The 22500-nt window shown below is 43.4% G+C and overlaps 1 protein-coding gene across 1 annotated transcript in view; it reads left to right on the top strand.

Moving 5' to 3' along the window:
• The window catches only part of ptprt (protein tyrosine phosphatase receptor type T), a gene marked incomplete at its 3' end in the record, with an annotated part of 413231 nt that overhangs the window by 268613 nt on the left and 122118 nt on the right, over positions 1 to 22500 (top strand). The window contains exon 18 of the mRNA XM_083660558.1: positions 6851 to 7011. Within this exon, the coding sequence (XP_083516684.1) occupies positions 6851 to 7011 (161 nt within the window). The remainder of the gene's footprint in view (positions 1 to 6850; positions 7012 to 22500) is intronic.

Genomic DNA, 22500 nt, shown 5'->3' on the forward strand with positions numbered 1-22500 from the left:
TTGAGTGTTAAAGTGTGGACCAGTGACATCACTGGTCCACACTAACTCAAATTAATAACTCATTAACTCAAATCAACTCTCAATAACTGTCAAACTAGATGAATGATGAATAGTTTGACAGTTATTGAGAGTTGATTTGAGTTAATGAGTTATTAATTTGAGTTAGTGTGGACCAGTGATGTCACTGGTCCACACTTTAACACTCAATAACTGTCAAATTAAATGACAGACTTGAAAACAGTTTACAGTTTTCTGATATACTACTGATGTTCTAATGATACAAAGCTGGTTGAAAATGGGCAGAGTGTTCCTTTAACAGGCTGAAGGAAGCTGTGACTGTGCAGGAGGGATCAACAACCCACTGACAGACAACAGGCGTATGGGCGGCTTCGTGATAAGTCACTCTGAAAGACACACACACGTACACACACACACGCGCACGCACACACACACTGGCCAATGTGCACACACACACACATAATGCCAAAACACAGACACGTGTACTGTATGCTCATGTAGACACTGGAGCAAACGTGCACAGGCTGAATGAGCACATACACAATGCTTACACTGCCCACAAAGAGTGCAAGTTGCTCATACACCCTCCCCCACACACACACACACGCACACACACACACACACGCACGCACGCACACACATGCACACGCACGCACACACACACACACACACACAGCCATGCACGTTTGGTGACTGGACATGTTAAGTGACTGGAGGAGTGTGTTGGTGGATTGTGGAGGATGTTATTTAGTTTTCTACACTATTTGCATCTTCAAAACTCTGCAGCTGCAGACCGACAGAGATGCAACCGGGGCTCGAGCTCCGGTTGTTTTGAAGATGCAAATAGTGTAGAAAATAAAAGTGTAATGCTTTGTTTCACCTTTCATTTTGATAGTTGTAGAGAATGACTCTGTGCTTATATATACATATATATATATATATATATATATATATATATATATATATATATATATATATATATATATATATATATATATATATAAGCACACATAGATAGAGAGAGAGAGATAATGCATGTGTGCTATATGAGAGAGAGAGAGAGAGAGAGAGAGAGAGAGAGAGAGATAGATAGAGAATGGCTGTGTGCTTATTGACTCTCTGTGGGTCTCAGAGGAACCACATGGACCCCCAGCTTTCAGAGCGTAAACATTCTTAAAGGTTACATCATAGCAGCTATATGACGTTTGTCTTGGCTTACAAGCAGATCAAGCTGTGTTTAAGTTCATAAAGTTTTATATTTAAAGAGAAAATCACTGATAAAACTGAATTTATGTATTATTCCTCTGATCAACAAGACATCAGTCAATATTTGTGAACATAAACAACTTTCTCCAGAAGTCGGAGAGCCAAGACTTTGATCTTTGATGTCAGATTTTTTTAAGCCTCTCCGCTGACGATGAGTGAGAGGCTGACTTACTTACAGCATGTAAATTTTTGTTGTTGGCTTTCAGAAGTGTTTTTAGATGAAAGTAAATACGAATTTTCTTTTCACTCAATTTTGCTTTAGGAATTTAATTAGCTTTTCAGATAGTGGTTCTAACCTAAATGTGTGATACTAGCCTGAATGAAGTCAGTGTCACCTTCACTGTTATATTATTCTCATTATGTCTACAGCAGTGATTCCCAAAGTGTGGGCCCCGGCCACTAGTGGGCTGTGGAGGTACTGCAGGTGGGCTGCGAGTGGTCTGCCAACACTCTTTGGCTTTGGGCGAGGGACAAACTATTTCAAAAGGGTCCCTTGACCTCTCAATTTAGCTCAATTGATCTGAATGTACCCACAAGTCTCTCCTTTACAGATACGGTAGCATTTTTCACAGCCTAAATAGCATTAATAACTTGTGGATTGATTTCTTCTGTTGTTGCTCATCACATTTTGTCTCAACAAATGTGTTCTGCATGCAAATACTTCTGGGGCCGGTTGCACCAACTGGTCTTAACTATGCCTGGTCGTAACTCCTACATCGGTCTTAGTTAAGACCATGGACTTACGCCTGTTGCACCAACTCGGCTTATGTCTGGTCTTAACTATGCTGGTCGTAGCAATGCGCGTCCATGTGAATTGCCAGGGAATGCACCCTGATTGGATGATGTTGCAAAAAATGTGCCTCGCGACCTGCTTGGAGCGCCACTGTGCCACTACGCTCTATCAGCCACTACTGTAAAACACCCTCCCTCCTCCCACCCTCCCTCGCTCCGGGGGAAAAATGGCGGCGATTGAGCCAGAAAGACAGTCTGAATGAAATTGAATGTAACGTTCCCAATTCTATTTACATTCTAAAAAACTAACGGCAACATTTTGGAAGGCTAAGCCACACAACTAGTTAGTTATAATCTAACCTCGTGCTTTCAAAGACGGCGAACTGGCGGTGTTACGACGATGACGGTCAAAAAGGTCTCCGCGGAGATCTCTGTTACAGGCGGGCTCTACGCCTCCTCCTGACGAGGCGTAGGAGTTACGCCTGGTCGTAGTGAAAATAAGGCTTAAGCCGTCTTGGTGCAACCGGCGTAGCTGTTAGGTCGTAAAGTTACGACCAACTTAGCTTAAGACCAGTGTAAAACCAGTTGGTGCAACTGGCCCCTGATGACTAAGGGGGGAGAAAATGTTGGTAATCTGGCTTGCCGTATGCCCAAGTTCACATGCTCTGTTAATGAAATAAAAAATATATGATATATAAAAAACATATAGGGAAATACAGTCTCATGTGTTGATCAGAGTTGTGATTAAAGGGTTGAAATGTTCAGATTTCAAAGTGGGAGAAGCCCTGGTCAAAGAGAAGCCCTGGTCTAGAGAAAATCTTTTTGTCTGCATTTTCTGCATCTTTGTTATTTTGTAGCTCAGTAGTAGAGCATGGCACTACAGTAGCTAGTGTCGATCTATACATTTCACTGTTTATACAAGCGTATGTGTTATTATATGTGTTACTATATTTAAGCAATATCACACGAGAGGGAGTGCGGTTGTTGGCTAATATTGGCACTGCTGTGATTCGGTGCGGCCTCGTGCCGAAGATAATCACAGCAGTGCCGATATTAGACAACAACAGCACGACCTCGAGTGTGATATTGCTTTTATACAACAGTTCTATTAAACAAAGCTGATTAAAAAAATGACAAAAAGCTGAGAAAATATATGATTTCTCTATTTATTCCTCCGAAAATGTCCGCCACGGGAGCTATCAAAAACTTGTGTTGCGAGCCCTTTTTTCGTTTATTTTCCTGTTTAGTACAGTTGAGCTCAGCACCAACCAGTGGATGTGCGTAAGTCTCTGGATGCTTCTATTTATTCATCCGCCAACAAAAATAGTTCCCTCAGCTTTCTGCTTTGCCGAAAATGTAGCCTAATCAGCCTAATTAACTGCAGGCTGTCTACTTTACTACTGTCTACTCTACAATCTACAACAAAGCGCTGTGAAGCGTTTTGTTGATTAGAGCAGCTGTGAAGCGGAGTGATCTACACACAGTGAAGCGCCAGTGCATTATCATGAAATATTGGCACTGGTAGGATCCCTCTTGTCCAATCAAATTGCCAGGCCGGAACTAACTGTTGTATAAGTATTCAATATGTATACAAGTGTCTATATATTTGATCAGTAACCAGTAGGGATGGAGCAATACCAAAAACTCATGATATGATGATATCACAATAAGTCCACCATAATAAGCAATCTTTGTCTATAGAGGGAATGCACGTGACGTCACGGACGCGACAGTCAGTGCGGGTACGCCCACTCAGCTGCAGTGAGTGTCAAAACGTCTAAACAAGCCAGGTGGCGCCGCCGGGTCACGGTGTTTAGCGTTCAGCTTCCACGAGAAAACAACGAAAATGGGAAAGTGCTGTTGTGCGATTGACTGTAAAAATAGATTCAACAAGGCGTCGGAGGTATCTTTTTACAGGCTGCCGAAAGCTAATGAAACGGTCCCGGTCTTCTCTGCAGCTATCCAGGGTTTCAATGAGGGCTCATTCATTCTCTGGCTGTGTTTTACCTGCACAGATATAACGTTACATGAGTGACAGTGTTCACTATGAACAAAGCTAGCGTGTGTTAGTGACAGCGTATGCTATATTTTTCTTAATAAAAGTTGTAATAAAATAAATATTTACCTCTCCACATACAACCAGAATATCCATTGCTGTCCTCGTTACTTTAATGTCGCCAACAAATCCAGCCTTGAAGTATGACCACGCGTCCAGGCTCTTGTATGCTTTCATGCTTTGGTTTGTGTATTTCCCCGGCGTCGATATTAAGTACATATAAATGTCAGGAAACCCTATTCCTGGCCACATGTCTACGTCCATGGACCACTGGTTCTTTGGCAAGCTGTAAGGGTCACATTCGAGTTCAACTGCCTTTAATTTAAGCAGATAATCGTTTATATTAGCCGTGGTTTCGCTACTACCCCTGGCGGAAGCCACGTTTGTTTTGGAAATTTGACACTCAGTGCTGCTCAGTCCGGCTGAGGGGGCGTGTTCAGGAGTGGGCGTGGCGTCGGTGCATTCCCTCTATACAGTGCAGTGGTGGTCCAACGGTTAGAGAAGCGGGCTTGTGGCCGGAAGGTCGTTGGTTCAATCCCTGTTACTGGCAGGATCAATCTGGGTGGGGAAAGTGAAAAAGCAACGCTTGCCCCTCCCTCATTACCACCACTGAGGTGCCCTTTAGCAAGGCCCTTAACCCCAACCGCTTCAGTGGAGCTGATCAGTGGCCAGCAGATCAGATTGTGGTTGTACTGGTCAGCTTCCAGGTGTGAATGTGTGTGTGAAACATGGCGCTCCTGTGAGACTCCCCTGAATAAAATAAAATAAAATAAAGGTTAAAAAATAGTGGAACAAATTCAGAAATTCTTGTCCAGATTAGTCAAACATTCTCCAACTTTGTAAACTTGTGTCGGTGTCAGTTGTAATGGCTGGTTGTCACGTCTGCCATCTGGCGTCTCAGTGGACCTTAAACTGAATGTCTGCTCCTGTAGGTAGAACTCTAAATAGCCATCGCCACATGGCCGACAGATGGGAGTCGAGACGTGAGAAAAGCGGGCAGAAAGAAGAGGTTTTGAGCGCACTCGGGGGACGTCCCGGCCTCCGTCCCACAGCACAGATACACATGCTGTCGCACTTGTTACTGAGCGCCTGAGGTCAGAGGTCACTCTCTGTGGCTCCTCTGAAGCGCCGCTCGCCACTGCGTCCTCTCAACAAAATCCCCATCCACGGGTGCATGGTGGTGCAGTGGTAAGCGCTGTCGCCTCACAGCTAGAAGATCATGGGTTCGATTCCCACCTGGGACGCTGTGAGCGCTGAAGGAGAGCGTGCCCGTCCGCATGTCCTCGAGTGCCCGCCGCCCGGGTGGGGTCGTCAAAAGGGCCTTTCTGTGTGGAGTTTGCACGTTCTCCCCATGCCCCCTGGGGGTTTCCTTCATATAGGAACCCCCTCACCAAAAACATGCAATATCCTGGTTGCTGAAGTGGTGCCTCCTCTGGTCGTTAGGGGCGCCTGTTCGGAGGGAGGGGAACTCGTTGGAAAAGCGTGATCCTCCCACGTGCTATGTCCTACCGGTGAAGCTTCCCCTGTCAGGTGAAAAGAAGCGGCTGGCTAACTGCCCATGTCTCGGAGGAAGCATGGAGCCAGTTTCGGCTCTCCCCAGATCGACAGAGGATGGAGCAGCAACCAGGATAAATAAATTAAAATTAGCACTAACGGGGAATAAAAATGGGATAAAAAATCGGGGGGGGGGGGGGGTCTGCCACTGGGTTACTAAGTCCACCTCTCTGTCTGCCACTGGGTTACTAACTCCACCTCACTCTAAACTAGGGCTGCAATTAACGATTATTTTCATTAGCGATTAATCTGTCGGTTATTCTCTCGATTAATTGATTAGTTGTTTGGTTTAGAAAAGGTCAGAAAATGGTGAAACATGTCTTTCAATGTTTCCCAAAGCCCACGATGACGTCTTTAAATGTCTTGTTTTTTTGTCCACAACCCAAATATATTCAGTTTGCTGTCATAGAGGAGTAAAGAAGCCATCCTCATATAGCCATTTGTCTGCTCTGTGTTTACCTTCCTGCATGTAAAAAAACAAAAACAGATTTAAAGCAGCTACGAGGAACTTTCATTTTGTGTTGATTTTAGTGGCCCCTGTGGCCAAAAGGGGTAGTGTTCTCCCAGAACCAAGACTGCATTTCCTGAAAGCGAGTCGGCCGAGCTGCGACAGGCCAGGCACAGCCGCCCGTGCTGTTTTATTAGTGCAGAAGCTTAAAGGGATAGTTTTAAAGTTTTAAATTTGTATTTTTAAAGTTTTTAATTTGTATAAAGTCTAGCCCTATTCGCTACCTACCAATCATGTTGTTTGGTAAGGATTTTCTCAGCATAATACTGTTCCTCATATAGCTAATATAAATATAGCTAAACTAATGCAAGGTCAATGGGGTCACGCTCCTGTATGTACAAGCTTGTACATATAGGAGCTATATATCATAGTATTATATTATATATATAGTTAAAAGATCTTCTTAGTTGCTCTAATTATATTCTGCTGGCCATGAATTACCTCTCTGACCATGTTTTTTGGTTGTGTGTGTGTGTGTGTGCGTGTGTGTGTGTGTGTGTGTGTGTGTGTGTACACTTTTACATGTGCGATTATGCTTGTATGACGTGTGTACTGTATGTGGGTTTATGCCCGGGTGTGTGTGGATGTACCTGTGAATATACATGTTTGTCTGGCTGTTTGCGTGTGTATGTGTGTGTACATGTGTGTGCATGCACGCATGTTGTGTGTGGTGGCTGTGTGTGTGTGTGTGTGTGTGTGTGTGTCCACCACTGTAGGAAGCTGGCGAAGAAGCATGCAGACACAGGCAGCAGTTCCACCCAGGCCCAGCAGAGGGAGATGGGTCCGGTGAGCACGGCTGATAAGAGCACCACTAAGGTCAGCACGCTGCACAAAGACGACCCCTTCTCTACCTCCAACCACGACCTCAACGGCTTCAGTAAGTCACACCTCACTCACTCAAACCTCAACGGCTTCAGTAAGTCACACCTCACTCATTCAAACCTCAACGGCTTCAGTAAGTCACACCTCACTCACTCAAACCTCAACGGCTTCAGTAAGTCACACCTCACTCACTCAAACCTCAACGGCTTCAGTAAGTCACACCTCACTCACTCAAACCTCAACGGCTTCAGTAAGTCACACCTCACTCACTCAAACCTCAACGGCTTCAGTAAGTCACTTCTTCTTTTATCACCTTTTTTTATTCACATTTTGAAGCATAAATGTAATTTTTTGAAATCACGATTTTCAGAATACATAAAAAAAATCATAAAAGTGGTCCTCGTGAAGATTATCTTGCTCAACACAAAGTTTGGCGTTTCATCAACTTTTGATAACCGCAGACCTTATGTCAGGCGTGCTCTGGTCTCTGTTGCTCCATCCCCTCTGCCGATCTCGGGAGAGTTGTAGATGAGCACATGCCTCCTCTGATACATGTGCAGAGAGTTGTAGATGAGCACATGCCTCCTCTGATACATGTGCAGTCGCCAGCGAGGAGTTTCACCAGCAGAACGTACTGTAACACGTGGGAGCAGGCATGTGCACAGATAGAGTGCCATTTCCAATCCCCCCCAAAGACGACGTGATGCAGTCCGTGTTTGATGAGCTCTCACGAGCTTAGTTTTTAAAGATGAGCTGAACCCAAACTTTTATTTAATTCTAGTTCAAATACCTGGGTATTCTATTCAGTGTGCCTATTTAATAATGTATGCAAAAATCAAATTTATTTAGTTTTTCACACTTTTTCCACATCAAAAGTTCATTTTTCAAGATTTCATTCATAACAGTAATCTACAGTTTGCTGACGTCACATAGTACTATCAAATTTCTACCCCATTTCAACCAATCATATCACGACATGGCAGCTGTCAACCAATCGTCATTTCTGGATAATTTTCTCCTCGAATTGAAGGAGAAAATGGCCGCCTAGTGCCTGTAACCTGGCAGAATTTCTAGCCCATAAACTAACTAATAACTTGGCCAATTGTATGTAACATACAAAATAAAGCTAATGGTAATGTCTAAGAATGCAAAGACATGTAACTGGCTCATTAAACTCTCATTCCAGGAGAACGTTAACGTACCTAACGTAACTTAGCCCGGCAGGCTCTCCACACAAAGGCAGCTGGCTGCACTTGCGTAGCGCCACAACACGCTGAATCCCACAACACGCTGAATCCCACAACATGCTGAATCCCACAACACGCTGAATCCCACTCGATTTGTTCAACGCCAAATACAGTCCCCAGAATTGTCAAATCGACACACTATTATGGCCCGCCTCTCAACCCTGTCATCTCAGACAAGATTTGTTTTCAGACTCTGAAACGTCTCCGACCCTCGCGCTACTTGAGTTCCGTTGGTTCAGCTCATCTTTAAGCTACAGTGGAGCCTCTGGCATTAGCGGAAACTAGACGTAGGCACCAACCATGTTGTGCTTGCGTGTAACATAGCTCCAATGTCGGTGAAGTTTTTGACAAGTTAAACTTGTGTGTTTGTGCGTATGTTGTCTGTATGTGTGTGTGTGTGTGTGTTGGGGGGGGCATACTGGTTAGAGAGACATACCTGATACCTGTATAAAATGTCCTAGCCGATATCTGTTTGTAAGTTACATTTTGTGTCGTTTCTGTAATGCCGTGTATGTGATCGGACCCAAATGCAGAGAAGACTCAGAGGCAGATAAAGGCTAACCCTAACCCTAACCCTAACCCATAACTACATTTAAGTCACTTTACTGGACTTTGCAAATACAAGACAGAAAAGAAACAGAAAGCTCCTGCCAAAACAGGGCAGGATAACACTCCTATATACTTTGCCCGCTAACCAACATGGCAGGAGATAAACTAGGCCAAACAGTAACAGAATAACTCACTCCCACACAAGGAGGCAGAAACACACTCTTACACCAAGAGGCAGACACACTATGAGAATTTCTAACTTATAAAAGCAGAGGTAACACTCTCTACACAATAACACTCTCTACACAATAACACTCTCTACACAATAACACTCTCTACACAATAACCCTCTCTACACAATAACACTCTCTACACAATAACCCTCTCTACACAATAACACTCTCTACACAATAACCCTCTCTACACAATAACACTCTCTACACAATAACCCTCTCTACACAATAACCCTCTCTACACAATAACACTCTCTACACAATAACACTCTCTACACAATAACACTCTCTACTAGGGGTGTCACGATACACTCAGTTCACGATACGATACGTATCACGATACTGGGTTCACGATAACGATACGATACGATACGATTTTAACAATATTTTTTTAAACTTGAATAATGACAATATTTGACTGGAAAAGTAGTATTTTATTTGAAATGCACAAATACAAAACATGCTGTTGTGGGAAATTGTTATTACAATAACAACTAGAAAAAACATGAGATTGGAGATAAGGCTTATCTTGAAATAGAATGAGTTACACCGTCACTTAGATTTACTTTGAACTAAAAGGTTTCTCAGCAGTATAAATTCTCATTATGCATCTTCAGTTTTTCTTCAAACTCAAACAACAAGACTTTTCTTAGTCTATTTTTTATGCATCTTCAGTTTTTCCTGTCAAGTAAACAGTTTTGCCAGAAACTCAATTGAATGGTTTCTCTCCTGTATAACTTCTCATGTATCTCTTCAGAGACTTGTTCAACTGAACTACTTTCCACACATTGAACTTCAACAAACAAAGACGTTTCTTAGTCTATTTTTTGCGATATGAGATTTCATCTCAACGATACATATCGTGACGTTTTACTATCGCGAAATTTCGTGGGACGATATATTGTGACACCCCTACTCTCTACACAATAACACTCTCTACACAATAACCCTCTCTACACAATAACACTCTCTACACAATAACCCTCTCTACACAATAACACTCTCTACACAATAACACTCTCTACACAATAACACTCTCTACACAATAACACTCTCTACACAATAACACTCTCTACACAATAACACTCTCTACACAATAACACTCTCTACACAATAACCCTCTCTACACAATAACACTCTCTACACAATAACACTCTCTACACAATAACACTCTCTACACAATAACACTCTCTACACAATAACACTCTCTACACAATAACACTCTCTACACAATAACACTCTCTACACAATAACCCTCTCTACACAAGAACCCTCTCTACACAATAACCCTCTCTACACAATAACACTCTCTACACAATAACACTCTCTACACAATAACACTCTCTACACAATAACACTCTCTACACAATAACCCTCTCTACACAATAACACAACAATAATATCGTGTATCGTATCGTATCGTGAAATTAGTGTATCGTGACACCCCTACTCTCTACACAATAACACTCTCTACACAATAACACTCTCTACACAATAACACTCTCTACACAATAACCCTCTCTACACAATAACACAACAATAATATCGTGTATTGTATCGTATCGTGAAATTAGTGTATCGTGACACCCCTACTCTCTACACAATAACACTCTCTACACAATAACACTCTCTACACAATAACCCTCTCTACACAATAACACTCTCTACACAATAACACTCTCTACACAATAACACTCTCTACACAATAACACTCTCTACACAATAACACTCTCTACACAATAACCCTCTCTACACAATAACACTCTCTACACAATAACACTCTCTACACAATAACCCTCTCTACACAATAACACTCTCGACACAATAACACTCTCTACACAATAACACTCTCTACACAATAACACTCTCTACACAATAACACAACAATAATATCGTGTATCGTATCGTATCGTGAAATTAGTGTATCGTGACACCCCTACTCTCTACACAATAACACTCTCTACACAATAACACAACAATAATATCGTGTATCGTATCGTATCGTGAAATTAGTGTATCGTGACACCCCTACTCTCTACACAATAACACTCTCTACACAATAACACTCTCTACACAATAACCCTCTCTACACAATAACACTCTCTACACAATAACACTCTCTACTAGGGGTGTCACAATATATCGTCCCACGAAATTTCGCGATAGTAAAACGTCACGATATGTATCGTTGAGATGAAATCTCATATCGTGGAAAAAAAAATTTTTTTTTTTTTTTTTTTTTTTTTTTTTTTCAAAAATAGACAAAGAAACGTCTTTGTTTGTTGAAGTTCAATGTGTGGAAAGTAGTTCAGTTGAACAAGTCTCTGAAGAGACACATGAGAAGTTATACAGGAGAGAAACCATTCAATTGAGTTTCTGGCAAAACTGTTTACTTGACAGGAAAAACTGAAGATGCATAAAAAATAGACTAAGAAAAGTCTTGTTGTTTGAGTTTGAAGAAAAGCTGAAGATGCATAATGAGAATTTATACTGCTGAGAAACCTTTTAGTTCAAAGTAAATCTAAGTGACGGTGTAACTCATTCTATTTCAAGATAAGCCTTATCTCCAATCTCATGTTTTTTCTAGTTGTTATTGTAATAACAATTTCCCACAACAGCATGTTTTGTATTTGTGCATTTCAAATAAAATACTACTTTTCCAGTCATATATTGTCATTATTCAAGTTTAAAAAATATTGTTAAAATCGTATCGTATCGTATCGTTATCGTGAACCCAGTATCGTGATACGTATCGTATCGTGAACTGAGTGTATCGTGACACCCCTACTCTCTACACAATAACCCTCTCTACACAATAACACTCTCTACACAATAACCCTCTCTACACAAGAACCCTCTCTACACAATAACCCTCTCTACACAATAACACTCTCTACACAATAACACTCTCTACACAATAACACTCTCTACACAATAACACTCTCTACACAATAACCCTCTCTACACAATAACACAACAATAATATCGTGTATCGTATCGTATCGTGAAATTAGTGTATCGTGACACCCCTACTCTCTACACAATAACACTCTCTACACAATAACACTCTCTACACAATAACACTCTCTACACAATAACCCTCTCTACACAATAACACAACAATAATATCGTGTATTGTATCGTATCGTGAAATTAGTGTATCGTGACACCCCTACTCTCTACACAATAACACTCTCTACACAATAACACTCTCTACACAATAACCCTCTCTACACAATAACACTCTCTACACAATAACACTCTCTACACAATAACACTCTCTACACAATAACACTCTCTACACAATAACACTCTCTACACAATAACCCTCTCTACACAATAACACTCTCTACACAATAACACTCTCTACACAATAACCCTCTCTACACAATAACACTCTCGACACAATAACACTCTCTACACAATAACACTCTCTACACAATAACACTCTCTACACAATAACACTCTCTACACAATAACACAACAATAATATCGTGTATCGTATCGTATCGTGAAATTAGTGTATCGTGACACCCCTACTCTCTACACAATAACACTCTCTACACAATAACACTCTCTACACAATAACCCTCTCTACACAATAACACTCTCTACACAATAACACTCTCTACACAATAACCCTCTCTACACAATAACACTCTCTACACAATAACCCTCTCTACACAATAACACTCTCTACACAATAACACTCTCTACACAATAACACTCTCTACACAATAACACTCTCTACACAATAACCCTCTCTACACAATAACACTCTACACAATAACACTCTCTACACAATAACACTCTCTACACAATAACACTCTCTACACAATAACACTCTCTACACAATAACCCTCTCTACACAATAACACTCTCTACACAATAACACTCTCTACACAATAACCCTCTCTACACAATAACCCTCTCTACACAAGAACCCTCTCTACACAATAACCCTCTCTACACAATAACACTTTCTACACAATAACACTCTCTACACAATAACACTCTCTACACAATAACACTCTCTACACAATAACACTCTCTACACAATAACCCTCTCTACACAATAACACAACAATAATATCGTGTATCGTATCGTATCGTGAAATTAGTGTATCGTGACACCCCTACTCTCTACACAATAACACTCTCTACACAATAACACTCTCTACACAATAACACTCTCTACACAATAACCCTCTCTACACAATAACACAACAATAATATCGTGTATCGTATCGTATCGTGAAATTAGTGTATCGTGACACCCCTACTCTCTACACAATAACACTCTCTACACAATAACACTCTCTACACAATAACCCTCTCTACACAATAACACTCTCTACACAATAACACTCTCTACACAATAACACTCTCTACACAATAACACTCTCTACACAATAACACTCTCTACACAATAACCCTCTCTACACAATAACACTCTCTACACAATAACACTCTCTACACAATAACCCTCTCTACACAATAACACTCTCGACACAATAACACTCTCTACACAATAACACTCTCTACTAGGGGTGTCACAATATATCGTCCCACGAAATTTCGCGATAGTAAAACGTCACGATATGTATCGTTGAGATGAAATCTCATATCGAGAGAAAAAAAAAAAAAAAAAAAAAAAAAAAAATTTTTTTTTTTTTTTTTTTTCTTCCAAAAATAGACAAAGAAACGTCTTTGTTTGTTGAAGTTCAATGTGTGGAAAGTAGTTCAGTTGAACAAGTCTCTGAAGAGACACATGAGAAGTTATACAGGAGAGAAACCATTCAATTGAGTTTCTGGCAAAACTGTTTACTTGACAGGAAAAACTGAAGATGCATAAAAAATAGATTAAGAAAAGTCTTGTTGTTTGAGTTTGAAGAAAAACTGAAGATGCATAATGAGAATTTATACTGCTGAGAAACCTTTTAGTTCAAAGTAAATCTAAGTGACGGTGTAACTCATTCTATTTCAAGATAAGCCTTATCTCCAATCTCATGTTTTTTCTAGTTGTTATTGTAATAACAATTTCCCACAACAGCATGTTTTGTATTTGTGCATTTCAAATAAAATACTACTTTTCCAGTCATATATTGTCATTATTCAAGTTTAAAAAAATATTGTTAAAATCGTATCGTATCGTATCGTTATCGTGAACCCAGTATCGTGATACGTATCGTATCGTGAACTGAGTGTATCGTGACACCCCTACTCTCTACACAATAACACTCTCTACACAATTCACAGTTTTCGCCTATGGGAGTTTTGAATGGGTTTTTGGCGCGATGCTTCTAATAATCTCTCTGGGCAACGCTGGCTTAATCAAACGTGAACCAGTGTTTAGTAACATCATCTTCACACATGAAGACCACTTTTATGAGTTTTGAAGCTTTTACAGTATGTGCCGTTAAAAGGGTGGCTAGCTAGCAAACGGCTAAATGAGACTACAATTCAAGATTCAAGATTCAAGATTTTTATTGTCACTCCATGGTACAAGTACCACGTGTGAAATTCTTGTGCAGTGGACTCCATTTACGACATAGTACAAATAGGCAACAAGCAATAAGTAATAGGCAATAAGAATAGGCATCAATAAGCAATAAGACAGCAATAAGGCAATAAGAAATAGGCATCTATAAGCAATAAGACAAGTCGGTGGCTTATACGACAGTGGCATATTCATTGCACATAGGTGCACATGTCATGTGCATACGTTAGACGTGTTCAGACATTCCAAATTCGACGTTTTATACATGCATGTGCAAATAGCATGTACCTTATTAACAGCAGCTGCAGTACGGTACGGTACGACTACTGCACTATTTGTGCATATTAAGGAGTCTCGTGGCCTGCGGGAAGAAACTGTTCCTCAAGCGATTTGTGCGTGTTTTTGGAACCCTGTATCTCCTCCCTGAGGGTAGCAGGGAGAACAGGCTGTTGTGGGGATGGTTTGTGTCTTTGATGATCTTCAGGGACCTCCTGAGGCACCGCTGGTTGTACAGATCGTGCAGTTCTGGCAGTTCACCTCCTGTTACGTGCTGGGCCGCGCGTCTCACTCTTCGTAGCGCCCTGCGGTCCATGGTGGTACAGTTCCCGTACCAGGCGGTGAAGCCGCCTGTCAGCAGGCTTTCAATGGTGCCTCTGTAGAAGTCCCCGAGGATTTCTTTCCTCAGCCCGAATTTCTTCAGGCGCCTGAGTCCGTGTAGTCGCTGTTGGGCCTTTTTGACAACAGTGGCGGTGTGGCCAGCCCAGGTCAGGTCCTGGTGGATGTTGACTCCCAGGTACTTGAAGCTGTCCACCCTTTCCACCACTGTGCCGTTGATGGTGATTGGGGGGTGTGCGCCCCCCCCCTCTCCTGTAGTCTACAATGATCTCCTTGGTCTTGGAGACGTTCAGGGAGAGGTGGTTGTCCTGGCACCATTGTTCCAGTACCCCCACCTCCTCTCTGTAGGCCGTCTCGTCGCCCCCCGAGATCAGCCCCACGACCGCTGTGTCGTCTGCAAACTTCACAATTGTGTTTGAAGTTTGAGTCGCCACGCAGTCGTGGGTGTAGAGGTCGTACCAGAAGGGGCTGGAGACGCACCCCTGGGGCGCTCCTATGCTAATGGTCAGTGGGGAGGAGGTGAGGTTGCCCACCCTCACCACCTGGCGGCGGTCTGTCAGGAAATCCAGGATCCAGTCGCACATTGCCGTGTTTAGTCCCAGATCCCTGAGTTTGCTTACCAGCCTGGAGGGTACTATGGTGTTGAATGCTGAGCTGTAGTCCACGAACAGCATTCTTACATAGGTGTCCTTCCCCTCCAGGTGGGACAGGGCGGTGTGGAGCACGTGTGCTACTGCATCCGCTGTGCTCCTGTTGGGGCGGTATGCAAATTGTAGCGGGTCGTGGTCCGGGGGGAGTGTGGGGCGGGAGGGGGGGGGATGGTGAGGGGGGAGGGGTGGCAGGGGGGGGAGGGGAGGAGGGGGGGGGGGGTGAGGGGAGGGAGGGAGGTGATGGGGGGGGGAGAGTGGGAGAGGGGGGGGGGTGGATGGGAGGCGCTCTGGCAGAGGGGTCGAATCTAGCGTAGAACGCGTTGAGTTCATCCGGTAGGGTGGGTGACGTGCTGGGGTTCTGTCGTTTCACCTCTTTGAAGTCTGTAGCAGCATGGAGGCCTTTCCACAGGTTTCTGGGGTTGTTGGTGTCCAGTTTTGACTCCAGCTGCCTTCCGTAGTCTCTTTGTGCTTTTTTAATAGCGGTCCGGAGGGCATATTGTGCCTGCTTGTATTGATCTGGTGTGCCTGAACTGTAGGCGGTGGTCCTGGCGTGCAGGGCTGCCTTGACCTCGCTGTTGATCCAGGGTTTCTGGTTGGGCATTATTTTGACTTTCTTTGTCGGGACTATGTCCTCGGTACACTTCTTGATGAAGCATGACACCGTCTCTGCGTACGCGCCCAGGTCTCCTGCCACTCTGAACTCCTCCCATGCTACTTGGTCAAAACAGTCCCTCAGGATGTCGTCTGATTCGTCTGACCAGCAGTGGGCAGTTCGGAATGCTGGGGGCTGTTTTTTCAGTTTGTGTTGATACCTGGGCAACAGCAGAATGGAGGCGTGATCTGATTTGCCAAAGGGTGAACGGGGTACGGCCTTGTAGCTGTGGCGGATATTTGTATAACATTTATCCAGTGTGTTATTGCCTCGAGTGGGGAAGTGAACATGCTGGTGCAGCGTTGGCATTCTTCCTTTCAGGTTTGCTTTGTTAAAATCCCCCGTCACTACCAGGGCCATTTCAGGTTGTTTTGTCTCATGTGCGCTGATTGCTCGTTGCAGCTCTTTCAGCGCAGGCGTGGTGTTTGCCTGTGGGGGGATGTATACACCCATCACGGTTACTGTACTGAATTCTCGAGGACTCCAGAACGGCACGCATTGGAGCATTACATATTCTAGGTCCTCCGAGCAGTATCTTCCTATGACTGTATTGTTCACGCACCAGTTTTCATTAATCATAAGACATACGCCCCCTCCCTTCTTCTTACCGGATTGTTCGTTTCTGTCTCCTCTGAATACACTGAATCCTGGTAGCGCGATAGAGTGGTCAGTTGTGTCAGGAGTAAGCCAGGTTTCCGTTAGGCACAGAACATTGCATCGCGCTATGTCTTTTTGGTATTGTGCACGCGCTCTTAGTTCACAAAGTTTATTTTCCAACGATTGAACATTTGCCAGCAGTATGCTGGGGAGAGGTGGTTTATCCGCGCGCTTCCTCAAGCGGGCGAGAAGCCCCCCTCTCTTCCCCCTCCTCCAGCATTGTTTTTTGAGTTCAGGAAAATCCGTAAGATCTGGAGCTTGCCAGTTGCTGTTGGGATATGTCCGTTCTTTCCTGATTTTGATCAGCGCGTCCCTGTTGTATTTTATTCCGACGCTGATTTCCGTGTTATATCCGCTGGTGTCCGTGCCTCCGTTCTCTGCCTCCATGGCGGGGGCGCGGGGCTGTTGTTTGTTGTTGTTTTTTGCGTGCGAGCGGACAAAGCGGGCAAAGCGGGTCCCCGCCGTCGCAGTTTCTTGCAAAGAAAAGTGCGAAGATGCCACTATCTACACTATTCAGTTACACTGTTATATACAATAGGTATTTACAAAGCGAGTCGAAGCAACGAAATCAAAACAAAACGCGTTTACACTGGAATACAAGCCTATTTGTCTATGAAGTCACTAGAGCTCCCTAGCTAGTCGCCTTCTCCCGGCGCCATCTTCTCTCTAACAATGTTGACGCGGATATTATACGTCATCACGAGTGAACGCGGAAATTCTTTCTCTCGCAATCAATGCGTGGACGCCTATGCGACACTGTGTGTAGTTCTGGATTAGCTTAGCACGAGCTTTTTACCTCTAGGGCTTGCAGTTACGCTTCAAAACTCATGAAAGTGGTCCTCATGTGTGAAGATTATCCCGCTGAACCTTGGTTCGCGTTTGATTAAACCTGCGTTGCCCACATACATTATTTGAAGCATCGCGCCAAAAACCCATTCAAAAATCCCATAGACAGAAACAGTGAAGAACCAGGAAGTTCGGGACTTCCGCATTCAGCCTACAAAAATACGTCATCCCTGGAGCTCTCTATGAGCCTGAGACACACACAGTTGTAAAGGCCCTCACACAGATGTGGATGATTGCAGAGGAGTCACACAGGTAAGTAAGTACATTTGATTTAGCACTTCTCACAAAGAGGATTCACAAAGTGATTCACAGGTTAAAATACATACCAACAAAATCAATGCAAGACAAAGTAACAGTAAAATCCAGAAAAACGGGACTACAGTCAGGGTTACAGAAATTCAGTCAACACACAGTCTAAACAAATGCCTGTCTAAACAGACGTTTTTAGCTGCTTTTTAAAAATGTCCACAGAGGCCGCAGCTCTCAAATCCTGAGGAAGAGCGTTCCACAACCTAGGAGCTACAGACTCAAAGGCTCGGTCACCTTTGGTTTTGAACCTGGTGCGGGGAGCAACCAATAGGCCCTGGTCAGCAGACCTCAGTGATGTGCTGGGGACATGTGAGTGGAGCAGGTCACATAGATATGCAGGTGCCTGACCATGCACGGCTCTAGATGTAATCACCAGAACCTTGAACTGGATCCTGGGTTAACAGGAAGCCAGTGCAAGGAGGCCAAGACAGGAGTAATATGACATGACCTACTTGACCTGGTCAACAATCTGGCAGCAGCATTCTGGAGCAGTTGGAGGCGGTCCAGAGATGTTTTGCTGAGACAAATAAAAAGAGAATATCAATAGTCCAGATGTGATGAAACAAAGGCACGTATAATCACTTCCAACTCATGCTGTGATACAACAGACCTGAGCTTTGCAATATTTCTAAGATGGAAAAAACACGTACGGACAAGGACTTGGTGTGTTTGTCAAGGTGCATAGCCTGATCGAAGATCACACCAACATTTCTCAGGGTGGAGCGCACATTAGAGTTAAGGGACCCAATACAGCCAGCCACCTTAGCAGCAATGCTATCAGCAGCAACAATCAGAACTTCAGTTTTGTCAGCATTTAGCTGAAGAAAGTTACTGGCCATCCAATCCTTAATTGCACAGTAAACAATCATGCAATACATTAAAATCACCAGTCCTGTCAGGTTTAAAAGAAAAAATACAGCTGAATATCGTCCGCATAGAAATGGTATGAAATACCCTTAAATTTGCTGATAATGAGTCCTAGAGGGAGCATGTATAAAGCAAAGAGAAATGGGTCCATAATCGAACCCTGGGGCACCCCACAGGATAATGGCGCGGACTCAGACATACTGTATGAGGGCCCGCAGCCACAGAGAAACACCTATCTGAAGGATATGAGGAAAACCAGGCTAGGGCGCTCTCTGAGATGCCCACCCACTCTCTGAGCCGGTCTATCAGGATGCGGTGATCCACCCACTCTCTGAGCAGGTCTATCATGATGCGGTGATCCACCCACTCTCTGAGCAGGTCTATCATGATGCGGTGATCCACCCACTCTCTGAGCAGGTCTATCATGATGCGGTGATCCACCCACTCTCTGAGCCGGTCTATCATGATGCGGTGATCCACCCACTCTCTGAGCAGGTCTGTCATGATGCGGTGATCCACCCACTCTCTGAGCAGGTCTATCATGATGCGGTGATCCACCCACTCTCTGAGCCGGTCTATCAGGATGCGGTGATCCACAGTATCGAAAGCTGTGCTGAGATCAAGCAGCACCAAGACAGAACATTTGCCAGCATCAGAGGCCATCATGATGTCATTAGAGACTCTAAGAAGAGCTGTCTCTGTAGAGTGTTTCTGACGGAAACCAGACTAGACTTTATCTAAGATGTTGTGGTTATTTAAAACATCAGTGCATCAGGTGCATCATGGCATTCACTTAAACAGAGAGAGTCACATTGCTGCTGTCTGGGAGTGGCAAAGTTGCACCTCGGCCACATTACAGTTTCGTGATGTCGGCCAGGCCGAAGCTATTGCATGGTTAAAACAGCAATGTATTGGGCCGGGGGGCGTGGGGGGGGTTGGTATACACAGTGGAAGTGCTCCCTGGGAAATGTGGTTTGGTAAGTAGTGTACCTACGTAGTGGTACCTGGACGGAAATGTTTGGGAACCCCTGGTGTAGGCTAGAGGCTATCTAGTCGCCACGAATGGCGACGGTGGTGGCGATGCCATATTGCATCAATGTTTTGTTTTAAAACATGTACTATGTAACTTTTTAGTCACCTCATGTCATCAGGCTCTAGCTACACACACACACACACACACACACACACACACACACACACCTATTGTGCCAAAGCCCCACCCTACTCTGCCTTACCCTGATATTTTACCCTAAGCCTAACCAATCACCCTAACCCTCATGCCTAAACCTAACCATCATCACTCCTCATGCCTAAACCTAACCAATCATCACTCCCTATGCCTAAACCTAACCAATCACCCTAACCCGCATGCCTAAACCTAACCAATCATCGCTCCTCATGCCTAAACCTAACCAATCATCACTCCTCATGCCTAAACCTAACCAATCATCACTCCTCATGCCTAAACATAACCAATCATTCCTCCTCATGTCTAAACCTAACCAATCATCACTCCTCATGTCTAAACCTAACCAATCATCACTCCTCATGCCTAAACCTAACCAATCATCACTCCTCATGCCTAAACCTAACCAATCATCACTCCTCATGCCTAAACCTAACCAATCATCACTCCTCATGCCTAAACCTAACCAATCATCACTCCTCATGCCTAAACCTAACCAATCATCACTCCCTATGCCTAAACCTAACCAATCACCCTAACCCGCATGCCTAAACCTAACCAATCATCACTCCTCATGCCTAAACCTAACCAATCATCACTCCTCATGCCTATATAACCAATCAGCAATCCCCATGCCTAAACCAAAGGGTGGGACTTGGCACAAATGGGGTGGGGGTGGGGTTGTTCCACGTACACTTAGATGTAGCTCTTCACAGCCACTGCTACTAAGAGCTGAAGACATTTTTGTCTGCTTCACCAAACACAATTATCTTCATATTGCTGGACAGTTGCCTTATTTGTGCTTTTTCTTATATATACTATATATAATTATATATATATATACTCTGCTATTTTGTTTTGCCAGCTTTTGTTTCATTCAAAACATCTTGTGGATTGCCTCAAGTTATCTACCATCCTTTGAAATGCACTCTGCCTACGTTCAGTTGTGTGCCATCAGTCATCCTGAAAGAGTTGCTGTCATCTGGTTCACATGATGGATATGTCGTTTAGGAACAAAGCCTGTTTCTCATTGTCTTAACATCAGCAGAGTGTGGCTCTGCTTCAGCGGCTTCTCACACACTCCTCTCCTCTCCTCTCCTCTGTTTCCCACACTTGTCCTGGTCTCAGTCGTCAGAATAACACGTCATATAATAATAGCAACATGAAATTGATACAAAACATCGCCAAAATATGTTTCTAAAACATCACATCTTATGTCATCTCAACCTAAATTTGAAACAAAATGCAGGTTCATTAGAAAACCTCGCTGCCTTTCCAAAGTTATAAAGGCAAATAAAACTACTTTGGTTATGTTTAGGCAAGTAAAACCAAAATTACTATTTCAAAATAGAAAGTAGATTCAGTCCCCCACAACCTGGAATTATCTATCTCAGCCCAGTCTCCAGAAAATTGTGAAATAGTAACATTTGTCCACAGCGAAAAATGTTACAATTTAACAATAACGGCTCTAAAATTGTTAAATGGTTAAAAAAAAATTGGTTGGTTTGGTTTTTGGTTAGGGTTAAGGGGTTGCAGTTGGAAAAGTGGGTCCCCCACCAGTCGGAGAGATCCCCTTCGGTCGGGGACCCCTCTCCAACGCCCCACACCTAACCCTGACCCCTTACCCTAACCCTAAACCTAACCTCTCCCACCCCCCACACCTAAACCTAACCTCCCCCACGCCTAAACCTAACCTCTCCCACCCCCCACGCCTAAATCTAACCTATCCCACCCCTCTCAAAACTCCCACCCCTCTAAAAACTACCATTAAAAAAAACATTACCATTTAACAATTTTAGAGCCGTTATTGTTAAATTGTAACGTTTTTCGCTGTGGACCAATTACTATTTTAGTTACTATTTAAAAAAAAAAAAAAAAAAATGAGTGTGTTGCTCTTTTAAATAGTATCTATCCACTGCTCATCAATGAGTTGAATTCAAATGAATATGAGGCAAAACTCTGAGCGGTACAAACTGCTCCAGCTGCATGTTGCTGAGTAGCTTATATTCTGGCTTTCATGTCAAGAGCCAAATAACCCCCACATTGTCACCCCCATGTGTCTTGTGTTTGTGTGTATCTTTGAGTGTGTAGCTGCACTTTGGAGCATGCCTGCAGTTGCGTGTGGTGGGAGTGTGCGTTCTGCCATCTCTCTGACTACAGTATACTGTATGTGTGTGTGTGTCCAGGGTAATTAGACAGGGCCTCTCAGAAGGACATTTTTCTCTTGAAAATG

The sequence above is a fragment of the Poromitra crassiceps genome, assembly GCF_964638095.1.
Source record: "Poromitra crassiceps genome assembly, chromosome: 25".
NCBI lineage: Eukaryota > Metazoa > Chordata > Actinopteri > Beryciformes > Melamphaidae > Poromitra > Poromitra crassiceps.